This window comes from Balaenoptera acutorostrata, chromosome 10 (assembly GCF_949987535.1).
Source record: "Balaenoptera acutorostrata chromosome 10, mBalAcu1.1, whole genome shotgun sequence".
NCBI lineage: Eukaryota > Metazoa > Chordata > Mammalia > Artiodactyla > Balaenopteridae > Balaenoptera > Balaenoptera acutorostrata.
In genome coordinates this window covers 78,748,968-78,775,679 of record NC_080073.1, presented here as the reverse complement: position 1 = coordinate 78,775,679, position 26,712 = coordinate 78,748,968, and the positions used below count along the sequence as shown (strand labels likewise).

Below are 26,712 nucleotides of genomic sequence, written 5' to 3'. Positions count from 1 at the left end.
TCATACCTCTTGATGGATTTCCAGCACAGCAGAAGACTTCCTGACGGTGGTCACGGTGTGCAGCCTGGATATAGGAGAAGAAAGATGCAGATTAATATATATATAATACACTATATACGTACATACACACACAGATACATACACAAAGATATATATGTATAGCATGTCAAACTTGAGTACCATGAAGATTATATGCGCAAAACTTGAACTAGAAAGAGATAGAAAATAATAATTCAATTTAGAATATTCAAAGTCAAGAAATTCCTTGGGCCGAGCTTTCCAAAAACAAGCCACTGGTTTAGAGCACATTTCCTGTGCCCTAGTGAGTTTTCTGTCTTCTAGGACAAAATTCTCTGCACACCAACCTACCACTCAGTTGGGCCCTGTGACTCACCCAACTAATGTGGTCAGAGGAGGCTTGATTACAAGCAATGCCAGAGTCTGGGGCTTCGTTCTTCTTTGTTCTTTATCTTTACTAAAATACTAGGAATGTGGAATGCCTCAGGCCTTCACTATGCACCACCAGCTCTTTTGAACATTTCTATTCCACCTAAGATTGGCCTTGCATCTGAAGTCTGGGTCACCTGTCACTGGTGATGGGTGGCCTCATTGGTCTCTAGGTAGGTGGGGTAAAAGGCCTATGACTCCACGTGCTGCAATGTCAATGTCTTCCTTTCCCAGACTCTGGTTCACTGGCTTTCAACCATGGCTGTGTATGTGAATCATCTGGGAGAGATAACCAACCAAACAACTAATGCTCAGGCCTAATCCAGACCAATTAAATCCAAATTTCTGCAGATGGGGTCCAGAGAGCAGTATTTTTTCAAATTTCCCTGAGTGTGTCTAATACACAGCCAGGGTGCAGAAACACTGTTTACCAAATATGGGAGACTACTTCTGGATAATATAGTGTAGTGAATAATAAAACTTCAAAAAGGGCTCTTGGCCACATTTTTTTCCTTCAGTTCATCAGCTCCTACCAAAATCTCAGGGGACTCAATTCAAGGGGGGAAAAATGAGTTAACTTTTAATGAACCGTTACAGTTGCTCAAAATTTATTTTAACAATCTCATATTCAACACATTAGCTTTTTTATTTGAATTCAAAATATTTCCCAAGAGAGTCTCCCATTATGAGTAATACATTTCAGAGCTCAGAAAATGAAAGACCAAGGATAAAATGACTCCAGTTTAATTCAATTAAATTGTTCTGGTAGTACATTAACCACTCTGGACTGGCTTCCTATGACTACACCTCACTCTATGGACCTCCACATTACCTATTTTCTTAGCTTTTTGATAGCAACAAAGATAAACACGGTTCTTCTTGTTTGTCTGTCTTCTTTGGAAAGCTAAAAAGAAAACTCTTGTGGCCACTTCTCAGCCTTCTGGCTCTCCCCCAAAATAGATCCTTCTAGAATCTGCAACTCATCACACCTTTTCAACATTTCTTCCCTGAAGATGCTTTAACCTCTAGAATCCAAGGCCTCCACCCTGCTTCATCACCACCGCCTGCTTTTTCCACCAAAAGCTGAAACTCTGGAGTAAGGAAGCAGCCCTTGCTTTCCTTCGGCAAAGCGATTGCTCTACTTCATATAAATGGCTAATCAGAGCAGGTGAACCGAATTGTCCCTTGCCTGGCTGATTTTTCCAAAGCTTTGTGGCCCTAAGTCATTTTCTTCCTCATAATTATTTTTTCTCTTTTTCTTGTGGAGTGTTGAATATTTATGTGCTACTCACACTTGTGAGCAAATATACAGAACACAGAGTCAGTCTGAAGCGAAATTATGAGGTGAGTGAAATTTGCCTTCAGTCATTCCTGTCAAATTCCCATCCTTCAGATGAAAAAGTGCCTCACTATTTTCTCCTGCAGCTGTTCCATTACAAGTGTTCTCCCTACCTGCATTCATAATAGAGTATTAATAGCTGATAAGGGCAAAGTGTTATTACATCCAAAATAGATGCATTTTAGTATTTGAATTTAACTAGTCAATTCAACAGAGATGGTAATAACCACCCACAATGTAGAAAAAAGAACACTAACAGTTGTCACCTAGCCCTTTTCACCTGGGCATTTTGTGTAATTATTACAACTTGGAAGATGGGCTTTGCCCTCAGCTCATCCCAATCCTAGGCTCTGAGTGGTTCATTTTCCCAAAGATATAGAGCTACTGTAAACAGCAAAATCGACCTTAAACTCTGGTCTCCTACCTCCAAGTTGTGTGTTTCTTCCCCTGGACCACAGCAACAGTGACAGCACTACCTTTCGTTTTGTGCCTGTTTTATCTTTTTTTTTGCTGCTGTACCGACATGCTGAGGAAACTCAAGGTCAAAAGATTTTCACTTGCCTGAGCACGGTGAAAGAACAAGGTCAAAACCCACATCTTCTCTCACTTTGGAGTGGCATGGACTTATATACACTACCAAATGTAAAATAGATAGCTAGTGGGAAGCAGCACATAGCACAGGGAGATCAGCTCGGTGCTTTGTGACCACCTAGAGGGGTGGGATAGGGAGGGTGAGAGGGAGACGCAAGAGGGAGGAGATATGGGGATATATATATATGTATAGATGATTCACTTTGTTATAAAGCAGAAACTAACACACCATTGTAAAGCAATTATACTCCAATAAAGATGCTTAAAAAAAAAAAAAAACCACAACTTCTTATAGTTAGTTCTACCTTTTCCTCTGTTCCTTACTTACTCAAGGAAAATAACATTGAAAAATATCTAGACCTCAAGTGAGTAAGAATTAAGGGGCCGTTCAATACCCCTCACCTCAGACCAGGAATTTGGTGCTTGTTCCACATTCTACTAAGACTGTCCCTGAGTGGATACAGAACACGACCAATCACCCTCCACTCTTGACTCACCCTGAGCCTTTCGGGTCTTTAGGAAAAATGGCGCTGGATCCCCAAACTCACTTGTTCATTGTGTAGCAGAAGTTGTAAAACAGGACATCAAAATCACAAAATGTGGGGGAAGGAAGTATAAAAATGTAGATCTTTTTATTCTGTTTAATTTTTTATTATCCTATGACAGGGATCTTTTCAGAAAACGGGACAATTAAAAACAACACAGTAGTCATAGCATAAAATGGTAATAAGAGCTAACATTAAAAATGTAGATCTTTTAGAATGTGTTTGAACTTGAATGAATATCAGTTTAAAGCAAGTAGATATAGTTATGGGTCAACATGCTTGAGTTTTGAAACCCAACAGACCTTCACCTTGCTTGAACCTCCATTTCCTCATCTGACAAAGAGAAGGAATAATATGGGTCTTGCTGTGAAAATAAAGAAACTGGCAGCGAGTAAAAACGCCATCTCCCCTTCTCCCCTTCCTTTGCCTGTCCAAATCCTGTATCTTAGCTAATGGTAGAAATGTCCCAAACGAGAGAATCGTTTCTGTTGTGAAAACTTAATTTTGGATCAATGGCATGTGGCACAGTAACTCTTGGAGTGAAGTGGATTTGGTTCCACATAAGGAAGAGTGACACAGGGTGGATGGTCAAATGGGCATGGCTTCATATCTTGGCTGCTCTACAGTAAAAAGCAGAATCACTTTTCCCACCCTCTACTCCTGTTGTCCAACTCCTATATATCGGATTACTTGATTTCAGGAATCCTGGTGAACAGAACGTAAAGTCCTCCTAGCACGAATCCTCAGTGATGAGCTCTAACCCTAAGAAAGCAGCATTCCCAGTGGCTTGAACCCCACGGGATTTTGAAACAAAGAGGGTTATCATTCATTTGCAGCTTCCGAAATCTTACCTGAAGTCTTCCAAAGATTTCTTCTTGGTGGCTTTCAAACCACCCGTTTGGCAACAGGCAAATTTGTAATCGATGACCTGGTAAATGATGGGGTTGTACACTGCCGCTGATTTTGCCAGGAGGGTTGGCACCACAGAGAGTTGTATGGGGATGGAGTCTGGCCTTCCAAATGCCGACCACACGGAGACCACTGCGTAAGGAATCCAGGCGATCAGGAAGCCAGCACAAATCAACATCGCTACCTGGTAAGGGAAAGCGACAGAGAACAAAATCGAAGCACTTGGTGGAAGCGATGGGTGTCGGGGGAGGAGCAGGCAGCCTATTTAAACCCAAGAAAGTCTGTCTGTCATCTTTTCATTTATCTTGCCAGTAGGAATCATTTCATCTGGATCTCTGAGATGTTCAGCCAGAAGAAGTTATGACAATGCTTATCCCATTCACCACATCTTATCCATTCTCCACTCCAGAATTTGAATGTACCCAAAGACCCAAAGTTTAACCCTATAAAAGGTGTCAGATTGTGCCTACATGGAACAGGAAAATCATGCTAAAAGGACATCTGTGAGCCTGAAATTTCCAGACTTCTCAGCCCACATTCACTTAAAAACTAGATGGAGAATAGGTACACCTTGATGAAATTTTAAATCACCCTCATTTGCCTCAGGAAACTTAGAAACTCTGCCTTTGTTTGAAATTCTAATAGGAAGCTTCTTCAGAGATTTCTATGAAATGTAATTTCCTTTGGCTCAAGTTTTTCTCAAGTTTGAGGCTCAGATGGTGGAAATTCACTAGCTACAAAGCAAAAGAGAGTCATCGAGCTTGAACCAAAGTGACACAATTGTATAAAATGAGACTTTTCCAGAGGGTGCTTTTCTCTCTCACCAAATTATATTTACCTTTAGAAGCCTCTTAACTTTCAGACCAAAGAATAGTTAGAGATAGGGTTTAAAGCACCCTGACTAGTTTCTCACCATCTGCCATTCAGTCTCTTTAAGAACGTAGTCTGGGACTTCCCTGGTGGCACAGTGGTTAAGAATCCACCTGCCAAGGCAGGGGACACGGGTTTGAGCCCTGGTCCTGGAAGATCCCACATGCCACGGAGCAACTAAACCCGTGCGCCACAACTACTGAGCCCGTGTGCCACAACTACTGAAGCCCGCACACCTACAGCCCATGCTCTGCAACAAGAGAAGCCACCGCAATGAGAAGCCCGCACACCGCAACAAAGAGTAGCCCCCGCTCGCTGCAACTAGAGAAAGCCCGCATACAGCAACGAAGACCCAACACAGCCAAAAATAAATAAATAAATAAATAAATTTTTTAAAAAAGAATGTGGTCTGACCCTATAGATTATCCCACTTGAATTCAACAAATCTTTTTTTTAGCAAGTGCTTTGCGTGAGACACTGTGTAAGTGCTCTGGAGACACCCGCACACCTTCGTGCCTGGGTTGTATCCCTCTAGAGCACAAACAACTACGTGACAAAGCTGAATATGGTTTAAGTGCCAGCTCAGAGGAAGACAAAATTACATGCTATGGAGCAAAGTAAGAACAGTCTCGTGAGGAATGTGGCGTATAACCTACATGCTGGCAAATGGAAATAAAGGCAAGTGATACCAGCACAAGCAAAGGTAAAGACAGGTACGTGTGAGGTTTGTATAGGAACTAGTAAACAATTCACTTTAACGTATGAGAAAGCAACCAAGGGAGACGACCCTGGAAAGAAAGATAACATCCACGTATTCAGGGTTCTGTATAACATATTACTGAGCTTGCCCTTAATTCCATATGCCTGAAAGCAAGAGTAGGTTTTTGAGCAGGAGACATATGAGAGCCACGTTTAGGAAGATTAACCTGTAAAATAAAATGCAGCTGGGAAAAATCGGAGGCAGAAAAGTCATTGTTTATTCATTCAACCAGCAAGCATGATTGAGCATCTCCTACGTGTTTGTGTTGAGGATAAAAGAATGAACAAAGCAGATACAATGCCGGCACACCTAGACTTTCCATTCTGAGCAGGTTTGTTTAGGCGACTGTCTGAACAAGAAACAAGAGGGGTCTTAATTAGAGTACGGAGATTTGCAAAGGAAGTCCAAGCTTTCGGTTTTATTTTAAACGCGAGCTATTTTAAGCCCTGGTTGAGAGAGAGTGAACTAACTTCAAAGCATCCTTAATACCATTATCTACTAGATTATTCTTTCAGTAAGATAAATAATGAAACTGTATTCAAATTTGCCCTCTGTGTGATGAAGATCTAGTGTTGTTTGTTTGTATTTATTTTCCTCTTCCCAGTATACCTTCTGCCTTAGCATTGCCAGCAACCCTTCTGCCCTGTATACTCTTTTATGGAGTTGGCATCTCAGGAATGACAAGAGTCAAGTCTGACCAGAGGACTGCATGCCCCTGGCTACAACCCTAGGAGCAGGGATGGACACATGACTAGAACGAGCATGATCAGACCCACCTTGGGATTTTATAAGGCAGTTTTAGGAAAAGTCAGCCTTCCTTTTATCTTTGAGTTACTTAAAGGCCTGGGAGGATGAGAGGCTGGAGCTATCTGAGGCCAGGAGCCACTTCCTTTCACAGCCCCCATCCCCTAATTTAAGAAGTAAAATGTAAAATAACAGCTCCCAACATCAAGGTCAGCAAGGTCAAGCTGGTGTGGAGGATCAAGGATGAGGAATGAGACACCGAATATTTTATTAATAGTAGTTAAAGCAACAATATTTGCACGTACCTTATTGTTTTTGAAATTCAATTGGAAGAGTTTTTCCCATAACAAAGTCATTTGTGTGCATGTGCATTTCAATATGCTTTTGTGGGAGCAGAGCTATTGTACGCAGGAAATGGTCCGTACCCCTCAGTCTACTTGATCTGCGGAACAGCCTGCCAGTAGGGTGTGCTTGCCCTGGGAACCCCATATGTGTGGGCTGTGTCAAGAAAGAAGCATGAGAAATCTACCTGAAAGTCTCAGATTCTAAAGTTCTACTCCAAAAAAAGTTCACAGATCATCTTTAAATATTAACGGTAGCAGAGAAAAACCTCAACAGTAACCATTTTGCTCCATTTTGCAAATAGAGAATCTAAATCCCAAAGAGGTGAATCGAATGAGCCCAGATCTCCTGCATGTCCTGACGTCCCGAGTTAGGGTCCTGAGCTAAAATTCTCACCTGTGCTCAGCAGTTATAGAGGAGGCCTGATGCACACATGCAGCTCTCCTGCTTACTTGCCTTTCCACCTTTCTGCAGAAGCTTACCCAGGAGAAACAGCATTTGGTTTGGTCTGTGTAACTTTTGTTTGTAAATGGAGTGTATGCCTCAAAGCTCACAGTGAAGGTCGTTGTTTTTTCTAAATCCTCAAATAAACAATAACGATATAAATAAAGCTTGCTCTAGCAGATGTCTGGGAACTTAACATAGCTCCATCCTTTCCCCTTTGGTGAGTCATAAATGATTTCACAGTATCTCAAAAGCTGTTTTCTGTGTTGCTGCCAAAGTCATTGACAAAAAATAGATTAGCACTTAGTCCATAATATTTTCTACGTTTTACATGTTTTCTCTTTTTATGGGAGTGTATAATGGGGAACAGTAAGGACTTAAAACATTTGCATTTTGTTATCCTTTTTAAAAGGACAGAAGAGAATTAAAATATACCAAGGTTTTTAAATACATAGCAAATGAATCCGAGGGGTTTTTCTGAGATTAGAATAAAGCTAATTACTTCAAATTGAATGACTAGAAATCAAGTTTAAAGCAGAAAGAGGGATAAAAGCTTAGATCTCAAAGTACTGCATAATGTTACTTATGTTTTTGAAGTGAATACAAAGTTAATATGAGGCACAGTCATTTTCTATGAGCTTCTCATGTTAAATAAACTCCACAAAATATTAAACTTTGAAATATTAAAGCTATTTTTAAGAGAGACTACAAAACTTTGCAAAACTTTCACGTGACATTCAGTTTTCCCAGAACTTTCTACTCAAGTTGGAGCACGTTTAATCTTCCCATCACTCTGTCCTTCACTTTCTACATTTCTAAGTGTGTCCTCATTTCTATTTTCCAAAATTTCTCTCCCAGACATCTTTAAACCAATTCTAATACAGGCACCTGTATTCATCAATTTCTTCTAAGTTGTTTATTTTTTTAATTGCTTCATCTTTATCACTGCCTCTTGGTTCACTGGAAAAGGAGTAAAACTTCAAATTCTTAAACTAGACAGTTTTTGTGGGAGGAAATTCACAGAATACGTGTTTAGCTTCTACAAAAGAATCACACATCTGCAACCCTGTTGATTTTTAAAATATCTTGCTGCAGAGGACCAAGAAATACTGGTATGTTTCAGCTACACGGTTTAAGCTGGCATCAAGTATCACGTAAGCAATACTGCCCACAATGGATCAATTCCAGTGAATTAACCAATTAAAGCAAGAATAGAATAGGGATGAAGAAGTTCTATAAGGCACTGCCTCTGGGCCCAATACATCTGAAGCATTACAGCAGAGAAGTTTTCCAAGAAGAGAAGTCCTATCTCGTCTGTGTCCAGAGGCAGCGTGGAATAGTGGGGAAGTCTGACATGGAGATATTCAGGTTTGGATTCCAATCTTGGTTCAGTTCCACTGACCACTGTAAGGGAGACAGAATCTCTGACTCTCTAAGATCTGCCCCTTCAGTTCCTTCCACCAGGCTCCTTTGCCCAGATATAAGTAAGACTTCAGCCAACATTTGAAGCTGCCTGCTACCTTGGATAATGAAATAGATGAGGAGAGGACTGGATGTGGAAGTGAAGGCTTAAAATCAGAGCCAAAGAGATGGAATAAATTCCCCACCAATGACGAGGCTGAATCACACTCCAGAACCAGCTGGACTACTGATAACAAAGATATTTCAGTGGCTGGGATGAGATAAGGTCACAAGGAGAGAGATCACCACATCTGTGCATTGAGAGACAGGGCAGGAGTGGGTCCCGCCTGCCTACCGAGAGCGTACAGTTGGCAGGAACACAGGCAGGATCAGATTTGGTTTTTCTCTCTTGGCTCTAGCCAGCAAGTATACGGATGTGTTCCCAACTAGAGGGGAAAATGGTAATAAAAGATGGCAATGCAATGATAAATGCCAACTGTAAGACTACGACCCTCCACGTGTGGGCAGCCTGTCATTGAGTGATGTTACCAATGACAAGGAGGAAGGTGGCGAGCTGGACAACTGTGACCTGCCTTCCTCGGCCCTCTGTTTCCTCATCTATATGGAAACAGGGGTAGCGATATTTCGCTTTCACACCACATTTAAGAAATTAAGAATTAAGTAATGAAACAACTCCAAACACGTCTAGTTTGAGTTTCCTCCTTCTATTTTACCAGCAGAATGACAGCAAAGGCCAACTGTCTCAGACCCATCTTCATACACTGATGAAAAAATTTCTGAGAGCTTCGGTGCCCTGGTTGTGATCCGACTAGGAAATATTAATTTATTTTTTTAAAAAAAAAGGAGTAGGGACCTCCCTGGTGGCACAGTGGTTAAGAACCTGCCTGCCAATGACACGGGTTTGAGCCCTGGTCGGGGAAGATCCCACATGCCGCAGAGCAACTAAGCCCGTGTGCCACAACCACTGAGCCTGTGCTCTAGAGCCCACATGCCGCAACTACTGAGCCCGAGTGCCACAACTACTGAAGCCCACGCGCCTAGAGCCCATGCCCCACAACAAGAGAAGCCACCACAATGAGAAGCCTGCGCACCGCAACGAAGACCCAACGCAGCCAAAAAATAAATTTAAAAAAAATTTTTAAAGGAGTGAAAGAAAGAGAAGAATTCTGCACTTCCCAGTTGCAATTTTCTCAAATCTTAAAATACCACTACTCCATAAACAAGCGAAAGCTGTGATTGGAAGGAGAGGCTGCAAATTAGGTCATGTCACTCTATGCATCTGTGTTTTGAGTTGTAAGCAACAGAAATGGACTTTAGCTGAGTGAGACAGAAAAGGAATGCACTGGTTAGGACAGAGCATCATTGGGAATGCTCAACTGAGAATTGGGGCCAAGCAGACAGAAGTGATACCCAAAACTATGACCTGAACTGGTTCTGATACACAAACTCCTGCTGCTGTAGCCGTGTCCTTGGGAGCAATCTCCCTGCCCTTCACCAGGTGTCACTAGTTCCTGAGACAGACCACCATAGCTGGAGCCTAGGGTCAGAGCTGCACTCTAGCCGCAAGGGAATCTTGGAAAATCAATAACTTGTCTTTGTGTATCTTTTAAATCAAGAGGTCATCTTTGCACAGAAACATTGTTTCTCCCCTGCCACTCCCCAGCAAGACACAAAATGTTGACAAGTTCTCAACATGGAAATTTCAGACCCGGAAAGGGTTTCAGCCGCTGTCAGCCAAAACAAATAACAAATGTCAGCTTTGTGAGATTTCTCAGTGGGCAAGTGGCAAAACTGGCACTGACCCCTAGTTTGAAATTCTTTCCTTCAACAAATACATCTGTATATGTTTGAGGCATTGTATTGGGTGCTGGGGACACAAAGTGAACAGAAAGATATGGTTGTTACCCCTGTGGGCCTTATTGACTAGTGGTAAAGACAGACATGGAACAAATAATCAGGGAAGTAAGTAGGTAATTGTAAATTAACTAAACATTGTGACAAGTTCTACAAGGCAAATGTAAAAGGGGCAATGAAACATTTTAATAGGAGGACTTGAATTCAATTTGGAGGATGCTTCTCTGCAAAGTAACATTGAAGCTAAGAACAAGTAAGAAGAAGCAGAGGAAAGCAATTAATAAATTGGTTCAAAAAAAAGGAATACAGTTCTGCTTTCCCACTAACTGCCCTCAGAGGCCACATGGGGGTTCTCTGAAATTGGACCCGCAATGATAAATAACATTCAATGAGCAATGCTGGAGGGGAGTCTTTTGAAGAAAGCAGAGGTTTACCTTTACGAGTTTTAAAAAGACTTCACAATCAACGTGAAAGAACAAAGCAAAACAAAATGCCTCTGCAGGTATTAAAGGGACAGAGGCCCTCAAGCTGGGGGTCAAGGGACCAGTTAACACTGATCAAGGTGATTAGGTTAACATAGTATATTCAATTATGTGTCATCCCAGCAATCCTGATTAAGCAAGCATCTAGCAGGTGTCAGGCCCTGGGGAGCCAGAGCAAACAGCACTTGCGCTCATGCAGCTACTATCTTGCAAAAAAGAGCCACGAAGATGTGTCATTCAGAAAAGTGGATACGCCAAGTGCTCTGGTGGCCCATAGCAGAGGGACTTCAACAAAGCATGAGGGATTGGGAAGGTTTCCTGGTAGAAATAAGAGAAGTTAAGAGAAACCCAGGTGTCCACAGGATCTGGATACTAATTATAGGCCTGGGACATTATAGGTGAGCTATGTGTGCTGAATGAATAAATATGAAGTACCAATATGCACAGCATAGTAATATACGGAAAAATTAATTGAAACTTCTGGTATTTCCTTCCTGTTACTCCACCTTCCCCCTCATCATAGCAGCAGCAAGAGTGTCCACTGCATTGGTATGAAGGTTTTCACAAGCAGAAATGCCAAAGAAGTAAAACATTCGTTTCTCAGCTTCTGAGTTGCAAAATAGAAATTCAAAACTTACAAGAGAGGAAATAGTTGAAATCGAGGGTTTGGAGTGTGACAAAAATGATTTTTGAGTATTTGCAGCCAGAGATGTGCAAGACTAGAGGCATTAAGTGTACAGTGTGGACAAGTTAAAGGGACGTACGTGGATACAAGAGCCCACAGTGCGTCAAGGGCCTACAGCCCAAAGGCAAGGGAGGACATCAGAGGAGCTGGTAACTGACCTTGAGAAGCTGTCCTGAAAATACTCCACTGAACCGAGCACAGGGGGCCAGGGAAGGGGTTGGGGGAGCAATAGACTCTCAATGCATTTGCACGAGCAGACAGCTAGTGCCTCACTTCCCAGGGTGCCAGCCAAGGTCTTGACATCCACCCAATGCGTTGCCAAAGAAGGATGGGGAAGTACCTGGAATTTCCAGTGAGCCTAAAGAGGCCTTACAGCTGAAACAAGAAAGATGCAAAGTGACCCATGACAATGGATGCCTGAGGCCAGAGGAAACCTTAACTATCTCAGCAATACCAAGGTCAATAAGTGACAACAACCAAACCAGATGCCCCCACCCACTGGTCCCATGGAGTTATAAAGACCTCCCTGAACTTACACAGAGCCTAGGAAGAGGAGGAAAACCCAATTCAACTGAATTTACCCTGATTGTGTAATGTTGCTTGTTTTACAAGGTCAAATGCCGGCATAAAAATGAGATTATACTGAGTCATAGGAATACAAAGAGAAAGGGTTTTTTCTTTCCTTTTTTTTTTGGTTTCTGTAGGGTTTTTTTTTTTGCTTTTGCACACCTCTGCAATTTCTGTAGTCTGTGAAATTTCAGCCTGCTATAAAAGTCTAGCAAAACCATTTTTTAATTAATTAGAAGGAAATTACAATGTGGAGAAAGGTTTATAGCTGGAACATCAATTTTTAAGTTGACGAGGTCAGACTGGCAAAATGCAGGCCCAGATAATAACCTACCTAGAAATAATTAGAGTACACAAAGAAATGAATTATTTGGTCCCGTAATCCAATGAGGTAGCCTTTAATAAGCTTTTAGACCAGGACATTCTGAAGATCCGAAGCATCAAATGAACGAGCAAAGTGCCAATCCTGAGAGGTAGTTGAATGGAGGACAAGGCTTCTAAGACTATGAAAAGGCCCCGTGAAGGATTTTCTACTTATTTTTACTCAGTACAAAAAAAATCAAAATTAACTAGTAATTGAAAATAGTTTAAATTTAGAACAGAAAGTGCCACAATAGAAAGTTCTGTTTATTTCTCAACGTAGGTTGAATTTTGACTTAAATATTTTGCACAAATGTGAATAATTGGAAGCATTGTATGTTGAGGTTATTTTAATATAGGTTTTATATATACAAATGAAGTTAAGATGTAACATATCATATAGATATCATATATAATATAATGAGAATACATGTTAGAAGACATATATAAAGTAAAATCATACACATATATGCCTACACTTTTCCTTTAACATCGCTTTGGTTAATCTGGTCTGGGTAAGCCTGACTATTTGGTCTACACCGTGCAGGGCAAGGAGAACGATAACACATCAGGTTTGGGATTGACATATACGCACTACTATAATTAAAATAGACAACCAACAAGGACTTACTGTATAGCACAGGGGACTCTGCTCAAAATTCTATAATCTAAATGGGAAAAGAATTTGAAAAAGAATAGATACATTTATATGTATCACTGAATCACTTTGCTCTATACCTGAAGCTAACACAACATTGTTAATCAACTATACCCCAATATAAAATAAAATTTTTTAATAAAAATTAAAAACAAAACAAAAAAACTACACACCAAATTAAATGGTATATGCTGAGCTTCCCCGTGTATGTATAATGAGCTTTAGAAACTGTGACTAACGAGCTGGCCACCCTCAAGAATACACAAAGAACCAGATGCTAGGGTATTGGTAAAAGCTGGCTGTGAGTGGGCTGAGTTGAGGAATGCAACTAACAGGAGAGAGGATGATGAGTGATTGCCTCAGAGAAACGGGAGAAGGGCCTCATGGGTAGGAGGACCCAGACTCACTGCTTAAGACCAGCCAAGCGTCTCAAGGCCAGTAACCTTGGGGGATGGGAAGAGGAGAGGACATCACATGACATCTCGGCAGCTTCATGGCATGCCACACTACAGGACTGCAACTGAGATAACATACCCATGTGACAGACATCACGTGGTTCCCTGGGCATACTTCCACGAACTACTGAACACAAACACTTTTAGCTCGGTTGCATTCACCTAGTTCCTAGAACAGTACTTGGTACCGAATAGGATTTGGATGAAATGGAATCCACATTTAACTTGGATTAATTTATTGGCATTAGTTTGTTTTTTACAGCACAGACAGGAGCTAAAGGAAGAGCTAGAAATGAAGAACTTAATTCATGATCCTGAATTTATGGAAATATTTTTCCTACCTAACAGCCAATTGTAAGCTAGAAGTAGATCATGATTCCTGATGCTGCATATTTGTCCAGGTAGAACAGCTCTATTTTTAGGTGATCAGTATAGATTTAGAGTGATGAAAACTTCACTCAAACTTTCTTCTACTCAAATGTGGAGTTTAGGGAGTAAAGGTCAACTGGTACCATCCAGAACCTCTAGCTCTCACTGTGCAACCAAGAGGTCCTTGCACAACATCTAAAACTCTGAAACTTGGAGAGAAAACTATTACTAGGACAAAAGTCCTGACTTAGTAGGTAGCCGCCTGTGGTCTGGAGGGAACTGTGTTACTCCTGGTCCCTAAGGCCAGTGGTCTCCAGGGTAGGCTGTGAGGACACTTGAAGGTGGATATCAGTCAACATGATGGATTGGGACACCAGAAGAATGATTAGAACTTCAGTCTACATTTATTTTTTTCTTTCAAATATAAGATGGAAACTAGGGTGTGCTAATATTAAAAACACAGTTTGATGGTAAGACATGTCATTCCTATTGAGAGTATGTGCTGAAAAATATTTCCTCAATATAAGGGTGAAACGTGATGGAAGTGTAAAGACCACTGTCTTAGCCCTTACCAGAAATCCTAAAAGTTAGAAGAGACATGAGGAATTATGATTTCTTTAACATCATCCATGCAGCCGATGACAGGATAACATGTTTATTTCATTGAATCCCCACCACACCCCAGAGAGATAGATGTTACTATTCCTGTTACACAAGTGAGGAAGTAGAGATTCAAAGAAGTCAAGTATCTATCTCTGGGTCACAAACCTGGCAAGTGTCGGTGATAGAATCCAAACTCTTATCCGTTTTCGAACTGTCTGCTCTTTTCCTTACACCACAATATCTGAAGAGCTGCCAACTCTGAGGCTAGCATTTGCCAAGGGACTCAATGCTGCAGAAATTGCTCTTGTGTGAAGATGGGTTTCCCACAGGAAAGCAGACACAGTAAGCTCTTACTCTGTCAATAAGGAATGTCCCTAATCGTGCCCATCAAAGTCCATACAGGACAGTAAATACTGTGAGGCAGTCTATGAATCATAAAAGTTATTATTCTTATTAGTGAAATAATTTTAAGAAGCAACAATATCCTATTCAATAGAAAGAAAAAGCCCCCAGTAGATCCATTGTATACATTTGGTGGATATTAGATGTGTGTGTGTGTGTGTGTGTGTGTGTGTGTGTAAATGAGAGTGAGATAGAGACGGAGGGAAGAGATACTACAAAGGTTTAAATAAATAATAACAAAGTTCGTAAGGACATAAACAGTGGACATTCGAAGTTCTCCCAGTCTCCAACATTCTCTATCCTCTTTGCCCTACGAAGTTTTAATTGATTAGAAAACATGTTGGTAAATTATGACTGCAGTTACCTTGGTCAGTTTCATTTCCAGCACATGGCTGCTATGGATCCGACTGTCAAAATGAGCTACTTCTTTGGAGGAGGACTTAACCTTAGCAATGATCTTCACATAGGAGAACACGATCACAGCCGTTGGGAGCAAGAGGCAGAAGAAGAGGATGTTCAGGATGAAAATCTGGCCCCCTACTGAGGCCTGGGCCAGCCACCAGTCCAGAGTGCAGGAGGTTCCGAAGGGCTCAGGTGCGTAGTCCCCCAGACCTACCAAGGGCATGGTGGTCCAGAAGGAAGCATAGGCCCAGATGACGGCCAGGCAGATGTAGGCGTGCTTTCTTTTCAGCCAAACCCCTGGAGGTGGAAGAAGAGCATTACCAGGATGTAATCTACCCTCCACCCAGATACCTCCCTTCGATAGGTCAAATTCCACATCCAAAGAGTTAATCCATTGGATTCTGGGAGAAGTGGTCAGTAACCAAAGCCGGAGGGAGAGTAGGGTGGAGGGAAGAGAGTTCCAGAGCTTGGGCGCTTTTTCCAAGAGAACAAAACTGGAAGTGATTTCACAGGGAAGGTTTTCTCTAGGCATCTGGGAGCCTTGGGAGGGGGAAGTGACAAAAGCTGGGGAGAGGTGGCAGTAAAAAAGACGAGTGGATGCTGAAGACAGTGGAAGATCTTGGGAGAACATCCGGAATGACCTTTGAGATCCTATCCAGGACAAGAGGCCAACTGGTAGAATATAAAGATGGAGCCCAAAAAAGCATGTGTTAAGGGTTTATCTAAGGTAGACTCCTTTGCGGGAGAAATGATAAGACACTGCCTGTATCTTTAAAATACGCTTCTTCCTAAAAGCTCGTGTGCCTCTCATCTAAGCACTCGTGGAGTGGGTGTTGATGCCACGGTCATGACTGTGTGGGGTGACGTTATGGGGTGACCCCCCTGGGTGAGAGCAGATTTTGAATCTTCCAATGTTATTAATACGACAGTCACATTCACACAGCCATAGATGGAGAAGTGGGGAATCTAGGTAGATCATAACATGTTCTGCAAAAGAAATTCTGTGAAAATATTTCCAGTAAAACAACAACAAAAAAAATGAGTTCTGTGTTTCAGCACTAGTTTCCATTCCCCGAAAGAGAATTCCAAGAGGCAGAAACAGTGCAGTCATTTAAGGAAAGCTGTAAAGCGCTAGTGATCATTTGCAAAAGTTCAATACAACCGCCTAAGACAGGTCAGCCTGATCTAGGGCTTCAGCCTGCAGGGGAAATTACCTCCATACCGGTTATTGCCTGAAACCCAAAGGGCCAGAGATATAACCCCTAACTGCCTTGCTTTTTGGTAGCAGAGAAGAAATATCAAAACATGCTTAATAAAAGCCAAACGATTTCTTCAGCACAGACTCAAGGCCTGCCTCTGTTTAGTGTCACGTGAGGTCTGGGAAATCAGAAGGGCCTAATCCTTCTCATTTCTAGTATTTGACCCTCTTCATGTAACCTTTCCAGACGTCAGTGTTCTTATCAGTAAAATGGAGAAAACAAAGATATACTGCTTACAGATTTTGATATGGGTGAAATGAACAATGCCAGGCCTCCTTTGCAAACTACGAAGAACTACACTAACACGAATATTTACTCCTGTGTTTGTCTTATTTGGCGCTAACAAGAAATATAACAGATTGTTTCCTTTGTCTCTATTTTTTCAAATATACGGTACCATAAAATGCAAATTTCACGGACCCACCAGATAAGGGTAACAAATACGTAGCCGCAATACCTGTCAGCTCTCAGTTATCCATTATAATGGAGAAAACACTGGCACAAATAATTATATATATTTATAGGAATGTGCATAGGCATACGTAGAAGCATTTATGGTTAGGGTTACTTAGTGAGGTGTTTTATACTTACATTCGGTTATGGTGAAAGGCTGTCAAGTACAGGAGGGAGTAGATTAGTAGATTGGTTCTGTGATGCTCCAGCAGTCAGAACTAGGACCAATGGGTGGAGGTTACTGGGAGGCAGTTTTGTCTTAATATAAGGAATAACATTGTAACAACGAGAGCAGACCAATCAGAGAATGGGCTGCCTTGTGCAGTAGTAAGCTCCCCGTCACTGGTCACTGGAACTATTCAAGAAGAGGCCAAGTGGCTGTCTGTCAGGGATGCCTTAAAACAGTTTATCACATTACATGGGAGAAAGGTCTACATGTCCCCAAGCGACCTTCTAATTCCAGCATTCCAAGACACTGTGTGGAGTGTTTAATTGTGCGACAAATCAAATGATGAAACTAGACTATCGAGAATCAACCTTAGAAGAAGCTGGAAAAAATATATAGTTCCCATAGGAATTATGCCCTGCAATGATTCTGGGGATGGACAGCGTCATCTCTTTAATTGACCCAAAGCCTAAAGTCAAGAGAATATTTAAAAAGCAGAGACATCGAGGTTTAGTATTCCTCAAATATTCCCAGGAAATTGAACTTTTTGCTTTTTTGTCTGTAAAATCTATATTTAAAATCTATTTTGATATGACCAAAAACAAGTTTATAGAAAAATATTGACTCTGAAATCATCCAGAATACTTATAATTGTATTTTTTGTATTTTATTGGAATTTTTGATTCAAGCTATTTCTATTGCAAGTTTTAAGCTGTTTAGAAAAAGAGATGCTAATTTTTTTTAAAGGTGAGCCTGGATGGTGCAGACATTGGGCCATGACCCTACCCCTGCCCTGACCCCCTGCATGTTTTTTTTTTAATTTAGTACCGTAAACTTTTAAAATATAAAGAGAAATTCCTCCCCATTGAGAGTGTCACATCAACTTGATCCTTCCCATTTCAGGCTCCAGGCCATAGTCTGTCCCCATGGTCACAACAATCAAGCTGATTGAGATTAACAAACAAAGTAGCCGGTGGGAACCAATATTATTCCCTGGTTGCACCTGGTTCTCAGTATTAAATTTAAAGGGCCCAAATCCTTCTCTTTTGGGTTCAATAGATTTCCAGAGCCCCAAGAAGCCAAAGTACGAAAAGTTTATTTTTCACATGTAGAATCGTCCTATCATTAAAGAAAAATCTTTAGCCTCTGAAAACGTGTTTATTGCTGGCTCACCCCTGACCAGTTCTCTTAGCTACTCATCTTTCTACCTACCAAGACCACAAAAAGAATGTTGGGCGGTATTTCTGTATGTGTGTCCTTTCCTGCAGGCATGGCTCTCTAACCTGGAGGAGAATTTCTCTTCTCTGCAGTCATAGGGATCCTGAGTGCTAAAGGAGAACCGGAAACATCTTTCCATATAATTATATTTACTACTTGGGGAACCAGCTAAACATCTTGGACCCAACATCCTTTCAATGTATAAAACGCATTCTTTTGCTTGTATGGCATAACACAGTAAAAGCTTACACACTTTATACAGAAAAATGATACTTTTAAAAGCATCATAGCCAAACACCAGACATTCCTATAAAAGTAGTATTTAAAGAAACCTACATTGACACAGGTTCAAATCTTTAAACATAGGTTAGAACAAGATAAGCTATAAGCAGAAATACTCCTGGTCTCTGAGGTTATTCATAATCCTTATTACCTCTGGGTAAAACATGTACCGCTTTGACAATCCACCTAGATTTGACTCTCAGGGAATAGAAACCTTCCTACTTACCATACGATAAATAGCAGATTTTCAAGTATCGGTCCAGGCTGACAGCAGTCATAGTGATAAGACTTCCACAGCCAAAGAAAAATCCAGCCCATCCATACCAGCGGCAGCCAATCCAGCCAAACACCCAGCGGTGACAGAAGCAAGAGATGATGGTGAACGGTTTGCCTACAACTAGAGTGCCAAGCAACTTGTCAAGGGAAGTTCCCTTCATTTAAAATTTACCTCGCCTACCTCAACTCGCTGTTGAATTTTATCCCAAGCAGACAACAGAGAGCTATTTTCGGAAATGTTAGGTCCAGTTTGTTTACAGCCAGACCCAGATTTCTGGGATTTAAACTATTTATTCCTTCAGGCTTCATCAGTTTGCTTTGTTTGTTTGTTTTTTACTTTCTAGAAAGTAATCTTCTACTTTAATTCATGCCCTGCACCCGCCTTATCCAGCTGTGCGTTCAATCTTCCCCCTCTTTGAAGGAAATGGCTGAGGAAGCTTTCCAAACTCTGTATCTGATCCATCTATCAAAAGAGGGTTCCCCAACCTTAATGCATTAGAAGAACCAAGTAACTGACATTGGCAGCCTGCAGGTGCCAGCCTGCCCCACCCCTCCCAGGTGTGCCCCGTACCTGGTACACTGTTAGTTCAGTCAATTAACACATATTTATTGGGTGCTTTTCTAAATTAGACACACATCTCTTCTAGTGGTCTACACAGCTGGTCTCATACTCCACCTGGCTAGACTGGGCACCCTCATATCAGAACTTCCCAGTCCTATTGGGTCTACACCCCACTGTCAGTGAGGAAACCCAGTGTAAAAGAATTACTTTTTTGTTTAACAAATGAACTATTCAGTGCCCATTATGCAACAAGGTGCCAGAGGACAAAGTGGAGATTAAGATTAACAGATTCAATTTTAATAGATAGAGGGGGCAAAAGAAACAAATAATTTGTAATATAAGATACAATATGATGGAATGATGGGTCATGATGAGTTCTGGGAAGAAAAATGAAGCAGAGGAAGGAAATAGACAGAAATGGTTGCTTTATGTCAGGAGATCAGGAAAGACCTCTCTGCGCACGTGATGTTTAGGTAGATGCTGAATCAGTGGTTGAGAACTCGAGCAAACATCTAGAGGGAAAATATTCTAGGCAGGGGAGACAGCAAACTCAGAGCCTGAATTGAGTGTCTGCTGGGTGGGTGCTAAGGACAGCAAAAAAGACAATTGAATGTGACTCCGATGGAGCGAAATTTGTGTCTGTTGTGCCTGGGATCCATCAGCAAAAGGTATTTTAGGCTTCTTTCTGGAGTGGAGCTTTTGATGAACCTATGGGATGTCATCTAGAACCTTCGGGATGCCAAAGGGTTTTGAGAACCTCTTGGAAAGGTCTCTCCCTCCTCCACTAGGTAGAATGGTTCTAAACCCAGCTGCACATTAAAATCACTGGAGGAGTTTTGTTTTGTTTTGCTTTGCTTTGCTTAATTTTAAATACCAGTGTCCAGAGCTCCAACCCCCAGATAATCTGATTTAATTTATCTGGATTTAATTTATCTGACTTCATTTATCTGGCTGGGCCATTACAATATATTGTTTTTAGCTCCCCAGGTGATTCTAATACATATACATGATTGAGAGCCATTGATATTTATACAATAAATATTAGTTGTATAGATGAAATACATCTGGTCTCTAGGATGTGTTTCTTCAAGGTGCTTATAGTGGAATATAGTGAAGCAAGAAAAAAATTAAAAAGACATAAAAATTTTTAAGGTTTACTGGAAGGAAAAAATGTATTTAAGAGATAACCAGAGGTTGCAAAAAATGATCTGAGTTGATCAGAGAAAACTAACCCATGGCAGAAAATGTTTTCTGGTGAATTACTCTAAAGATATATACAGAGTAATGAGGTGGTTTATGCAATTCTACAGCAGACTTGCTTGGTTGAAAGCATTTTCAATGTATCTGACCAATTATGGACATTTTTATTCAAGCTTAGTCTAATTCAGCCTTAAGCATCAGTCGGCTATAAGCGAAGGATGTGACTGAAATGGCAGGTTTCATTCAAGCATTTTACGTTCAGTACCAGTGAGAGAACCACTAGGGGGCAGCATGGTGAGCTGACCGGAGAGCCATCATTCATGTTGCGACACCGCCATCGCGTGGCCAAAACGAAAATGGCAGTCACTTTGCAGCCTCGCAAATTCTCTGAGGCGTATCTCGACTATTTTCACAGAAAGGGGCCGGATATGTCACTTTCCTCTTAATGTGCATGTGTATTTCCCAAAAGAGGTCATGATATTTCAGTCTGTCCATACTGAGTAAAGTCTTCCCAAATAACCAAGATCATCCAAACTCAGTGAGAGGGCAGCACATCCATTGCTGTGTAATAAACAGTGACTCAGTAAGTAGACACATCACCAAGCCTTGTTTTTAGAGATTGGCAGTGGCAGAAAAATCCACTTATGAAGAGAGAAACAAATACCGGGAAACATTTTAGAAGGGATGCTTTGGATGAGACCCTGCTAAAAGATTTCCAGTGGAAAGACGAGTTGATGTGTGCTATTCAAACTCAATTTCCCTAATTCTAGTAACTTACAACCATACGCTATGTAGCGGAAAGTGGGGATCCAGAGGCATAATTGAGTGTATCTAGGCAACCCTGGAATTTTATAGATGAATGTAAAGGGAAGTGACTGACCCAAAATTGTTCATATTTGTAAAAATGAATTACAGTTAAAGAGAAATTTTATTCCAATTCCTCCTTGCTGGGTTACCAGAGGGGCCAAAGAAGCAAGAAATAAACCAGCGGTTCAAAATTTTGGCTGCACAATAAATTTACCTGGAAATTCTAATTTTAAATAACCTGATGCCCAGGTAACATTCTCAACTAATTAAAAGCAAAATTTCTGGCTACGAAATCCAGCCTTGAGTTGTTTTTGTTTTTGTTTTGTTTTTGTTTTTAAGTTCCCCAAGTGACTTTTTTGTGCAGCCAAGGTCAAGAACCACTGAACTAGAAGCTTCCTATACTTGCAGTCAGTCCCTAAGCCACACTTAAATATGTCATTACAAGGGCAACCCTTCCCCCTTCCTTGGCTCACCTTTCTGACCCATCATTTACCCTTAAGACCTTACCCCCTTGATGTTTATTTTAACAGATTTCCCTAAGGGAGTGAGGGATGTAACAGAGCTCAAAACAGTGATCTAAATCCTGTCTGTAAGTTTCTGTTTTCTGAATCATTTAGCCCACTATACTGTGAGGTATCCAAAGTCTCATGTATCATTTCAAATTGTATCCTCAGCATCTAACATGCCCGGCACATGGAATGGACTCCATCTATGTTAAATGGATGATCTCTTTAGCCAAACAACACTCTGCTGACTTACCACAAAACACTGTAAAGATGACTTGTGAAAGGAGGAGCAAAAGAAGCTGGGGGTAGGGTGATCTGTGAGCCAGTGAGGACTTTATAACGGGGCATTCAAACCCCCAAAGAAGAAATGGCATGGCTGCGTTACCTGAAATCCCCAGATCACAGATTGCTAAATTGATAGTCATTATTTCCGCAGGTTTCAGCTTCTTTTTTCGTCTAGAAGACATATAAAGGACATACCCATTTCCAAATGTGGACAGAATCCCTACAAGGAAAAATATAAATTTCCATCGTTAAAACTAGGATTTAGAGTTCACTCAGATATGAAACACTTCTCAATTTCAAAAAATGGACACCATAGATTTAGAGGGTAGCGACAGGATTCTAAATAAAAATCTAAGTTAAGAAGATGAAATAAAAAGCATGAGTTGTGAGTGACAGGCGAGGGATGGTTTACCTCCAAAGGGATAGGAGTCAGGGATTGTCAAACGGCACTTACCCAGATAAAGAACCACTAATTTCCCAGTGAAGCTCAGTAGGGTGTGGGAATCCCCATGGTCAGTTCTTGGACTAATCCCCAGAATGGAGCATCTCCTCAGCCATTTTTAGAGTATTGGCTTTATAGAACTCCTCCCCTCTGATGAGAAGGGTTAACCCCTCGGCTATCGCTAAATTCTGAAGACGAAGTGACCCAAACCAAATGAGGTGCTTTCACTCTTCTTGTGGACTCCTGAGGGGGGACCAGCATTCAGGAGAAGCAGAGGCCAGATTAGGCTGGCGTGACCCCCTGCAAGGACAAGGTCATCTCCTGGAGACACATCCAGGACTTTTTTGCATCCTGAGGACATGGACGCTGGATATCTGCCACTGCTACTGGACTCGGTATGAAGGGGAAGTGGGTGACAATTGATAACATGGACTCTCCCAATCCCACCAAAAGGAGAGAAAGTGGCCGTCAACCCACCAACCTACCAACAATGATATAAATGTGTTCCCACTTTTTTATATCCTTTTATTCATGACTGGCTTTGACATTACAATGATACTGTTCAAAAGTTCTTACAAACCCAGTTTAAATCCAAAAAGACCCAATCCCTACTGACTTTAGTTAAGAAAAGAATACACCTACTTCCATAGCTTAACATGTAGAGTAGATTTCTTCAGGAATTCTTGCTTCATAGTGTAGCTGTGTATAAATGAGAATCTGGTACAGCTGCCTTTAGTAGTAAGGAATAAGGAGAGTATTAACAGGAGAAACCCAGATTTTTCTATCTTAACTTCTACTTCTCCACCACAATTCATTTGGGGGGGAAAGGGGGAAAAATGTGTGTTTCAACTGATGGTATGAAACCACCAGGCACTAACTGCATTGTGCTCCTAGGAATTTCTGAATCCCAGGAGTCAGTGCTGCCTCGTGGTCTATTAAAACCTCTTTAGCTTTCTTAAGACAGAGGAGGAAAAAAATAGAAGAGGTGGTGGAGATTCTAAAGCAACTAAAATGAAACCCATGTCGCATTAAAGGAAACCAGCTAACAAGGCACACTGGGAAACTAAAATGTGAAAACATGGCTAGAAAAATTATAAACACATGCCTTCTACTTCGTATCCAAAAAGATGAAAAAAACAGTAATTATGCATATGCATTTGATACACAAAGCTCATTTAAACATCCTTTGTCTTTTTACTTCTCTTTTGAGAATATTGATTTTCTTATTTTTCCTTTCTCAAATTATCTTTACTAATGATTCATAAGGCTTCACCCAGTGCCCAAAGCTTATCAAAAAATAGTCAACTCTCTACGAGCTGCATGTTGATTATTCCCACAGGCAATCTCCCATAGGGGAGTATCAGGAGAATGCAAACTTATTTTTAATGAGAGTTAAAGGAAAAGAAGATTAAGAAGGTAAAAGCTAAAGTGAGGGGGACATTTTTTGATGACCAAAATCCTGTTTCTATGAATACAAAAAATTTAAATCTCGTATATGGACCGTTAATGAACTACGTATTTCTAGTAAAAGAGTAGAGGATGGAAATGGGTCTCTAGTTTACTTCTCCTCTATTTCAAACTCACATTATCTTTTCACCTTCCAGTTTTCCCTAAGACTTCTAGTATTTAACAAAGCTCACCAAGAATGTCATTCCACTCTGGTTCCTTAAAAGGAATCTGGGCACATCCCCAGGAGGGAGGGAACCAGACACAGCACCAAGCCCAAGACTGGGTCGAGGATGAGTCCAGCCCCCACCAGCTGACCCTGGCCTCCTCCTGAACGAACCATACGTTTGGCTCCACCCCCGACTCCCTGAGTGATCTGAGGCTCCCTTTGTTCCGGGACTCTTTTCGGACCCCTTTATCTGGTGTCTCTTCAGCACTCCCATTTGAATATGATTGTAGATTTTCCTTCCACCCCTTAATCGTCCTCCCTATTTTGTGTCATCTAGAGAAATCTGTCAGGTTACAGATGCTACTTTGTAATTCATTCCTTGCAATTGATTGCGACAAATTCAATTTATAAGATGTCTATTTTTCTGTCTTTTCTGATCATTGAAAGTACTTATGTTTAATAAAAATGCAATGTGGATTTTACTACCAGGTAGTCCCTGTGCGGGGAGAGAGTAGTTTGCCCATTTTGTTCACTTCTGTATTCCCAGCAACTTAAACAGTGGCAAATAGGCACTCAATATATATTTGTGTTTGAAAGGACAGGGAGGTCCATTGATGATAAGAAACAGAATTTAAATCAGTACCATAATAACTAATAACAAAGCCAAGGACCCAGGGAATCCCTTTGCAGTGGAATTTCTGATTCAATTTCATCAATTCCTTTTGCCTCAAGCACTGACCATAGAGGGGTCTCCAGACTTTTCTAATGAGTTTGGCTAATTTCAGGAGGTTAAATGAAAGTCTTAGCCAGTAATAAGTAGATGAGAAAGAGAGAGAGAGAAGGAGGGGGAGAGAAAGAGAGAAGGAGAGAGAGAAAGCTTGACCCAACAACTGAAAAGATTAAAGGCAGACACACCTAAAGACATAACCCACCTGCACACTGGTTACCCAAATTTAAAACAACGATTTTAAATGTAAGAAAAGTATTGTGGTTGAATCCAATTACCTAGAGTAGTGCTGTCCAATAGAAATGTAATGGAAACCAGAAATGTGAGCCACATATGTATTTAAATTTTTTCTGGTCGTCATATTAAACAAAGTAAAAAATTACTAAATTAATTTTGAGAATATATTTATTTAACCTAATAGGCCCAAAATGTTATAGGTTAGACATGTAGTCGATAGTTTAAAATTATTAATGAGCTATTTTACATTATTTTTTCTGGTCCTATGTTTTCAGTATCTGGTGTCTATTTATACTACAGCACATCTCAATTTGGAAAAGTCACAGTTCAAGGACTCAGGAGCCACACGTGGCCACCACATTGGATACCAGAGTCTGGAAGCAGATGTCCCATGTTGTGAATCAGGCACGAAAACTTTTGACCCTGAACTGACTTCCATTTATTATTCATACATTTTTTTCAACTCTCATCAAAATCACTTAGTGATGCTATCATGGTGGGACTTGACTTTAGGTGAAGTAAACGCAGTGTATCCATCCTGACTACAGCATTGGGACAGAGTTCTCTCCATTGTGAAAAGCAGAGGCTAAACTAGATGAGTTCTAAGGTCCATTCTGAGACTATACTCTTATCCTTATATCAAAAGTATGTTTCAAAAAGTAAAAGCATTCTATTTAAATAAGAGCTCATTATCATTAATTTTGTCATTCGGTAGACAAGCCTACTATCAAAGCAACCAAAATGAAATATAGTCTCAAGATAAATTATTTTGCTGTAAAACTTATTTGGATTGTCGAGGGAATATTTATCCCTAACAATAAAGATAATAGAGTCGTTTCTATGAAACATGTATGAACTCTGTGATGCCACCCCTTCTTCCTGCTTCCTCCCGCTCTCCGTCTCAAAATATCCACTTAAGTGTTGGAATCTTCGTGCAAAATTAACGTAGCAGCCCATGAATTTTCTAGATGCAGCCTTTGCACTGAAAAGGCAAGGAAACTTACCAATGATTGTTAAGTAAAAGCCAGCCACTAAATCCGCTTCCCAGGAAAGTTTGGAAGCAAAGGGATCCCCCTCCCGAAGGTAGTACGGCAGGCGCTCATCCAGGGCCGGAGCCGTGTGGTTCAAAGCCATGCCCTCCTCCAGCGCCGGGGTCTGAAAGGCAGATACGTGGAGGTCACAGCAGAACTGAAGAAGCCAACCTGACCCATCTCATAACCACGCCCCCTGCTTTAAAATGAAAAGCCCGTTCCCGGACTCATGCTTGAGTCTCTAATTAATAACTGGTGAACACTTGAACGTTTTTCTTCCATGAACCAAATATGTCAATATTCAATTCTTCAGTGTGTAGATTAGCCAAGCCTATGTTATCTTCTCATTTCTTTTTTTTTTTTTTTGGCCACGCTGGATCTTATAGCTCCCCGACC

The 26,712-nt window shown here is 41.0% G+C and overlaps 1 protein-coding gene across 1 annotated transcript; it reads right to left on the bottom strand.

Moving 5' to 3' along the window:
• OPN5 (opsin 5) lies at positions 1–26,419 on the bottom strand. Its single transcript, XM_007193850.1, has 6 exons — positions 26,290–26,419; positions 22,365–22,484; positions 18,855–19,025; positions 15,213–15,547; positions 3,774–4,015; positions 1–64 (listed from the first exon to the last, which is right to left on the bottom strand). Exons 1-6 carry the CDS (start codon positions 26,417–26,419, stop codon positions 1–3), a joined length of 1,062 nt encoding a protein of 353 aa, XP_007193912.1.
• Between the last annotated feature and the right edge of the window lie 293 nt (positions 26,420–26,712).

Coding starts and splice junctions, on each gene's coding strand:
- OPN5 (XM_007193850.1), bottom strand. CDS start 26,419: ATGGCTTTGAACCACACGGCTCCGGCCCTGGATGAGCGCCTGCCGTAC. Junction 19,026..22,364: donor CTGTGATCTGGGGATTTCAG/GTAACGCAGCCA, acceptor TTGGCACTCTAG/TTGTAGGCAAACCGTTCACC. Junction 4,016..15,212: donor TGGAAATGAAACTGACCAAG/GTAACTGCAGTC, acceptor TTCCCTTACCAG/GTAGCGATGTTGATTTGTGC.